General features: G+C 52.2%; 1 protein-coding gene across 1 annotated transcript; it reads right to left on the reverse strand.

The window, feature by feature from the left end:
- Positions 1 to 70: 70 nt before the first annotated feature.
- Positions 71 to 5,262, reverse strand: Acadvl (acyl-CoA dehydrogenase very long chain). Its single transcript, XM_036196063.1, has 20 exons — positions 5,094 to 5,262; positions 4,951 to 5,026; positions 4,638 to 4,700; positions 4,482 to 4,554; positions 4,335 to 4,399; positions 4,112 to 4,246; positions 3,383 to 3,527; positions 3,121 to 3,250; positions 2,904 to 3,029; positions 2,408 to 2,606; positions 2,070 to 2,174; positions 1,564 to 1,650; positions 1,418 to 1,480; positions 1,230 to 1,331; positions 1,055 to 1,152; positions 902 to 974; positions 754 to 826; positions 583 to 655; positions 424 to 499; positions 71 to 351 (listed from the first exon to the last, which is right to left on the reverse strand). Exons 1-20 carry the CDS (start codon positions 5,153 to 5,155, stop codon positions 211 to 213), a joined length of 1,965 nt encoding a protein of 654 aa, XP_036051956.1. The 5' UTR covers positions 5,156 to 5,262; the 3' UTR covers positions 71 to 210.
- Positions 5,263 to 7,648: the final 2,386 nt, after the last annotated feature.

A 7,648-nucleotide genomic window follows, 5' to 3' on the forward strand; every position in this document is an offset into this window, starting at 1 on the left:
GAGGGTGGCTGGTCATAAAGTTGGGAGGGAAGCAGGCTGAGGAGAGGACCGGTGAGAGGCGGCAGCAGAGGGTGGTTGTTAGAAAGTTTATTGTTCTTAAGGCAGTAAGTACTCCAGAGAACAAACAGGAGAAACCAGGGCCCCATAAAGGGGACCTGGGTTTTGGCATAAGAGAAGGCACGTGACGATGTTGGGCCTGACTGGGAGTATTCAGACTCGAAGAGGGTTCCTGGTGGCCACGCCACCACTCTCCACCATGGCCTTGGAGATGCTTTTGAAGTTACGGAAGAGCTGTAGCTGTTGAGGGTTGGATTGCAGGTTAGCCATGTTTTCTCGGATGCGTGCTGCAGCCTGGGGAGAGGGGAAGAGAAGGTCGGCCTGTGTCTCCATCACCCCCCTGTCCTGCGGAGCTCCAAGGCTCACCTCAATACACCAACTATCACAGAGCATTTTCTCATGCTGTGCTTCGGGGTGGCCCTCACTCAGGGATCTTGAGGCTCTGTAAGGAAGCAGGAGGTTGAGATGATCTTGAGCTGTGGCGCTGGCCACAAACCTCCCAAGCTTCCCACTCTGTCTTCTTACCTGGAGAGAACCACCACCATGGCATAGAGGTCAATGGCTCCATCTGCCAGCCGGTGCAGCAGGAACTGTTCATCTGTCAGGTAGATGAGGGTGGGGCTGTTAGTCTGAGGGAGGGCTGGAGTGTGGCAGGAGGGTGGCGGGAGTGAGGTAGGGGTTGCAGAGCTCACTCACTGACAATCCCTTTCTTGTACTTTATCAGCTTGGCCTCCACTACAGTGGCAAACTGCTCCAGAGCCTGCACTGTCTGAAGAGACAAGAGTCACAGCTCAGAAGAAGTGGGCAGCCCCTTGCTGCAGGCTCTGTTCTAAGGACTACTCACCAGTTCACCGCTGCGACTTAACTCTGGGTGAATAACCCCCGAGAGACTCAAGCCACTGCCAATCCCTGTCCGCCTGGAAAGCAGTGCACGAGTGAGTGGCTGGGTAGCTGCTGCGTACCACCTTCTTGCCCTGACCTGGCGGCCCTGGCTTACCGCCTCAGCTGTTTGCCTGCTTCCCCTATCAGGAGGCCAACATTCGAAAGAGGATTCTTCAGGGCATTGCCCAGCCCAGTGAGTTCCTTTCCTTTGTCCTGTCGGGGAGGAGGGTCCAACCGTCAGGACTCGGTGTCCTTCACAGCTCCCCCCCTCTCCCCCCCCTTCCTCTCACCATACAGCCCTGCAGAGCCACAAACAGTCGAAGGATGTCATTTGTCCCTTCAAAGATTCGGAAGATTCGGGTATCTCGGAGCACACGCTCCACCCCGGGCTCCTAGCGCAGGGGAGACACGTGAACTTCTGGTGCAAGTGCCTGTCCACTCTGTAGGATGCCCGCCCATGCTGAGGGGTACTCCATACCTTCATGAAGCCCATGCCCCCCATTATTTGGATGCACTCATCTGTCACTCTCCAGGCTGCTTCCTAAGGACAGAACCAGAGGAGTTTGGTTGGGGAGCTGAGCTCCTGAACTGAACTCTGCCCTTCTATCATGCCTGGGTCCTCACCGAGCCAAAGATTTTGCTGATGGCGGCCTCTATCTGGAAGTCTGTGAATCCCTGGTCCATGTTGGCACTCAGCATGTAAGCCATGGACTGAGGGCACATAGTTGGGACGTGGGGAAGAAAACAGGAAGAGGCTGTGTGAGACAGGGTGGTTCACATTCCAGTCTGCAAGACCAGCTCTGCTCTACTCCCCCACAACCCTTGCAATGCTTTCTCTAACTCCCCGTCAGGTCAGACATTCCAGTATGTGCTCCTCTGATTTGGTAAACCAGGCTTCCAGGCCGCAGACTTTAAAGGGGTGGGTTAGAATTAGTGTTTGGTAGAGCTGGGCAGCACTTAGAACAGCATCTCTCCTTCAGAAGCTGAACTGACTATGCCTCCTCGCATCCCCTAGGGCATTGGTGTAAAGCTGGAGACCCACTGCCCCAGGTGCTGCTGGGGGTTGTAGTCTGACCCAACTGTGAAGAAAGCCATAGGGCTCCAGGGGGAGGGGCGCAGGAAGCCCTTACCTCAGTCACATACTGCAGAATTGCCATCCGAGCCAGCTTTTCCTGAATCATCCCAAAGTTATGGATTTTGTCCCCAAACTGGGTACGGTTAGTAGCATGATCAACCTGAAAGGCACATGTGCACACTGGTGATTCTGCAGTTTCCACTGGGGTGGGGACTGGAGACCTAACTTAGAAGATCTGGCAGTGTGTGTGTGTGTGTGTGTGTGTGTGTGTGTGTGTGTATGTGGAGGTGTGTGTGTGTGTGTGTGTGTGTCTTGCTCTGATGCAGTCCCTGCAGGGTAGTCGTCGGGGCACATGATTCCGTCAGGCTAGCTAGGGAGTGGGGCAGGACTCACCGCCTTGGCAATCATGGCTTTCATGGTGCCTGCTAAGGTTGCAGCCATCCCAAATCTTCCATTGTTGAGGATGTTGACAGCAACCTTGAAGCCACTTCCCACCTCTCCTAGCACGTTCTCTGATGGTACCTGAACGCCATCAAAATACACTTCTGCTGTGTTAGATGCTTTGATACCCATCTTCTTTTCAGGGAGCCCACTGAAAAGGCAGGGCAGGAAAGTTGAGGTGTAAATAGGTTGCTGTAGGGAAGATGGCCTTTCTGGTCCTTATGATCAGGGAGGAACTCCCAGACTGTAGAGAGGATACAGGTACTGCACGTGTGCCTCAGGGCTACGGAGGTCTGGCTATGTCCTGTTAGCTGAGTTCTCCCGAGGAAACAAACTACCACTCACTCTGGCTCCTGTGCATGCCCCAGTGTGACCTGGACCACCTGGTTTTGAGAGCTCGTGCCGTCCCCTCCCTTGATCCCACCTTGTCCTCTCCGTGCTCACTCACTGAGTAACACCCCCAAAGCTCCTTTCCACTACAAAGGCTGTGATCTTCTCTTTCACGGCCCCCGTGGCCGCATCTTTAATTGGTGTCTTGGCAAAGACAGTGAAAATATCTGCGATGCCTCCATTACTGTGGGAGAAGGAGGCATTAGTAAGGGGTGTGGTTCAGAGCAGTGAGGTCGGGAAATGGGCTGAAGGGAAGAAGAGAAATGGAAGATTGCCTGATCCAAATCTTGGTTCCGTTGAGAGTATAATATTTTCCACAGGGGCTGGGTACAGCTGAGCATCGGATGGAGGCCGCATCTGACCCACTCGAGGGCTCTGTGAGGCAGAAAGCCGCCACAGCCTGCCCTGTTGGGGAGAACTGGTTTACCTGGGATGACCGTCAATGCTGTACCCCTCCCACACTACTCCCAGCAGTTCCTTGTAACAAGATGAGCAGTTTCACACTCCTTACCCCTCGGTCCCTTAAGGTGGCCTTACCAGATGCCACTTGGGGGAGGTATTTTTCTTTCTGGGCCTTTGTGCCATAGAGCAAGATGCCTTTGAAACCGATGCTCTGATGAGCTCCCAGGGTAACACTAACACCAAGGTCATGCATGCCCACGATCTCTGCCAAGCGAGCATACTAGAGGGGAAGAAGGCATCTGGGAATGTAACAGGCTGCATTGAGAGAGTGGGCCCCAGGGTGAGCCTGACCCGGGCCATCTCTACTGTGAGCATGTAAAAATGGGACCACAGGAAAGGTGTGAGGGGATTGGTGATGTCGCTCAGTGGTGGAGTGCTGGTCTAAGCACGCACCAGGCCCTGGAACGCTTCCTTAAGAAAACAAGCAGGGACACCAGAGGTCCTAGATCTTTTGGTTTTTGAGACAGCCTCACTGTGTAGCCCTGGCTAGCCTAGACCATGATAAGTAGACCAGGCTGGCCTCAGACTCTTGAGGTCTGCTTGCCTCTGCCCCCGGACGTGCTGGGATTAAAGGCATGTATTGCCATGCCCAGCCCTCCCTAGTCTTGACATGAATATTGCTTACTACCCTGGGTTTCAGGGTTAGGTCCTTGGTCCTAGTGGGCTGCACATAGCTCATGTTTTCAGAGGAAGATTCGGACACAGGTGAGAAATAGAGCAGGCCGATAGTATCCCTGGCTACTTGGCCCCAGTGGTGAGGAAGCAATGTGGGTAGTAGTAAGTTAACCAGGGGAGTCCTCTTACCTGGGTATTGCAGAGGCCCAAACCGCCCAGCTCACTGGGTACTTGCAGACCAAATGCCCCCAGTTCCTTGAGGCCCTGCATAGTCTTCTCCTCCACCTGCTCTAAGGAGTCATTCTTGGCAGGATCATTCACTTCCTGGGCGAGGAATAGGATCTCATATTAAGAGGCTCCTTTAAGCTTAACATTTGGCTACCCCAAGAGGGGCTGTGCCCCAGTCCCTTACCTCAAAGAACCGGGCTACTGGCCCCACCAGCTCTTTGAGAAATTGTGTCTGGTCCTGACTGAGCACTGCAGGATGGGGAAGGAGAACAGGCCAGTCAGGTGGGGAGGCTGCCCTGCCCACACCACCACTCACTACCCCCTTGCTTACCAGATGGGTATGGGAACACCTGATCCGTGGTGAGCTGGCCTTTGAACATCCCCGCAGCAAAAGACTTCGATTCCTGAGCAGGGAAGAGAAGTTTCAGGGCCCTGGTTCGTGCGTCTACTGGCTTATAAGGGTCAATCTGATTTCCGGGTCACTTACCGCCTTGGCTGGTTTTTCTCTGGTAGAAGTATCGGAGAGGGCATCTGGCTTGTCCAGAACCGCCTGGGGAAAGGAGACAGCAGTTACATAGGTTCGCGATGGGTCTCGGGGTGTGCCAGGGAGAACACCGGGAACCACTGGCAACTGTGACCCGAGTCTTCTCCCCTACTTTCTCACCAGGGCACCCTGGCTTGCCCTTTCCCCTAGTTTCGGCGCCAGAGCTGTCACCAGGTGACTGGGATGAAGGGAGACCCCTGTTGGTCGCCGGCCGGTGGGAGCCGACAACCCCCGCTTCGATGCCGCTGTCACTCACCTGGGCGGCCTCACTAGCATAAAGGCGCTGGGCAGAGGTGGGCCGGTTTTGTCCCAGAAGCACAGTGGATCGTGAGCTGTAAGGAGCCGGGGTTCAGTCCTGCCCTGGTTTCCAGACCCGCTGTCCCCCTGCCATATACAGACCTTCGGGACCCCAGCCGCAGCAGCTGCCGCCCCACACTCGGGGTCATCCGAGCCGACTGCATGTCTAAGCCGCCGCCGAAGCCTTGACCGCTGACCTCTCCTTACGTCCCCGCCTGCCTAAGGGTTGTGTGTCTGGGCCCTGACTCATGCTCCACAATGCTCTGCGCGGGGGGGCGTGGTCGTTCCGGCCCCGATGCATGGTGGGAGCTGAAGTTCCGGCGTGCACCCGGTCCCTATATTCTGACTGACCTAGAGTAATCCATCTTCAAGCGGTCCGTTTTCTTTTCCAAACTCTTTAGTGCAGCAGGTCTGAACTAAAGTCTAGTCCTGCTAGAGGGATGGAGGTAGACCAGCGGGAGGACTTCCTAGATCAAGTTAGAAGGGAGAGTTGGGGAAAAGGACAGTAAAGTAAATGTCAAATGCAGAGGCGTGGAATATTTGGAAAAATGTCTCCAACAAATAAAGAGGGGAATGGAGTGGTAGATTTAAGCTAGGGTGTGCTCTAAGCAAATTCTGAGACCTAGGAGGTTTCACCAGCTCAAAACATCTAAAAGCACATAGTGGGAGCCTCTGGTCTCTTTCAATGGACTCTGGGAGAGACTGAATCAGGAGGATCATCCTTCCTTAATTTTTTTTTTTTTTTTTTTTTTTTTTTTTTTTTTTTGTGGGGGTTGGTTCAAGACAGGATTTCTCTGTGTAGCTTTAGAGCCTGTCCTGGAACTCACTATGTAAACCAGGCTGGCCTTGAACTCACAGAGATCCGCCTGCCTCTGAGTGCTGGGATTAAAGGTGTGCGTCACCACCGCCGGGAAGAGCATCATGAATTTGAGGCCTCAGAGACCCTGTTTTTAAAAAAGTAAAAATTGGGCGGTGGTGGCGCAGGCCTTTAATCCCAGCACTCAGAGGCAGGCGGATCTATGTGAGTTCGAGGCCAGCCTGGTCTCCAAAGCAAGTTCCAGAAAAGGTGCAAAGCTACACAGAGAAACCCTGTCTCGAAAAACCAAAATAAATAAACGAATGAATGAATAAATAAATAAATAATAAATGGGGCTGGAGAGATGGCTCAGAGGTTAAGAGCACTGGCTGCTCTTCCAGAGGTCCTGAGTTCAATTCCCAGCAACCACATTGGGGCTCCCAACCCTCTGTAATGAGATCTGGTGCCCTCTTCTGACCCGCAGGCATACATGCAAGCTATACACTGTATACATAATAAAAAAAAAAAAAAAAGTAAAAATTCCAAATAAGAAATTTATATATTTTTTTAAAAAAAGGATTTTATTTTAATTATGTGTCTCTGTGTGTTTGTATATAGGTTCTTGCACTTGAGTGCAGTGTCTGTACAGTCCAGAGACAATGGGTCCCCTGGAGCTGGAGTTACAGGCAGTTATGAGTCTCCTGACGTGGGTGCTGGGAACATAGGTCAGGTCCTCCAGAAGAATGATGCATCTATTTAATTATTTATTCATTCATTCATTTATCCCCCACCCCTCTCTCTGTCTCTGTCTCTTTCTTCAAGACGGGTTTTTCTGTGAAGTCCTGGCTATCCTGGAACTCATCCTGTAGACCAGGCTGGCCTCGAACTCACAGAGATCCGCCTGGCTCAGCCTCCTGAGTGCTGGGATTAAAGGTGTGTGCCATCACTGCCCAGCTCATTTCTTTATATTTTTTAAAAGTTTATTGCATTATTTTTAAATTTTATGTATATGAGTGTTTTGCCACGATGTATATATGCACATGACATGCCTGCTTGATGCCGGCAGAGGTCAGAAGAGGGCATTCGATCCCCTGCAACTGGAGTTACAGATAGTTGTGTACTACCATGTATGTGGGTGCTGGAAACTGAACTCAGGTCCTCTGCAAGAGCAATAAATGCTCTTAATTGCTGAGCCACCTCTCTAAACCTCATTTGGAAGTTTGTTTGTGTGTGTGTGTGTGTGTGTGTGTGTGTGTGTGTGTGCGCGCGCGTGCGCACACACACTCTTTCAAGCAGTTATCATAAGACAGCTTTCAATAATGAGTTCTCTTTCCACCTTTATGGTAGCAAGTTCCTTTGCCCAGTGCTCTATGTCACTGACCCCTGTACACCCCTCTTTCCATACTTCTCACTGCGGTCAGCAGGTCTGGGAAGAGAAAGAGCTGGACTCAACTTAATTCTCTTGAATTGCTGGGACTACCTTAGAGAAAAACCGTTTTTCTCATTTTTTAGGGAAGTAGCTAGATTATACCTGGTTTTGGGGGAGCCAAGTGGTACTTGGGGACCTGTGGAAGAATGGACCCACGATCTGCTTGCCTACTTTATTAGCCACAACTGCGTAGGGAGAAAGCAGCTCAATCTTGTCGGATTAGGGAGATTAAAGCAAGAGAAGAGAGAGATGTCCCAGAGACCGAGAGGTGAAAAAACGGGTCTTTGGGGGGAGATCTGGATCTGTGATGGAGGCCCGGGTGCTCTTTCTGTTCCTGACTCTTTCCACGGGGGTCTAGAGTGGAAGGACGAAGGCCGGGGAGCCTTAGATGACTAACTGTGTAAGTGACTTGGCCTCACTCCCTCGTCACTT

Source organism: Onychomys torridus, chromosome 8 (assembly GCF_903995425.1).
Source record: "Onychomys torridus chromosome 8, mOncTor1.1, whole genome shotgun sequence".
Taxonomy (NCBI): domain Eukaryota; kingdom Metazoa; phylum Chordata; class Mammalia; order Rodentia; family Cricetidae; genus Onychomys; species Onychomys torridus.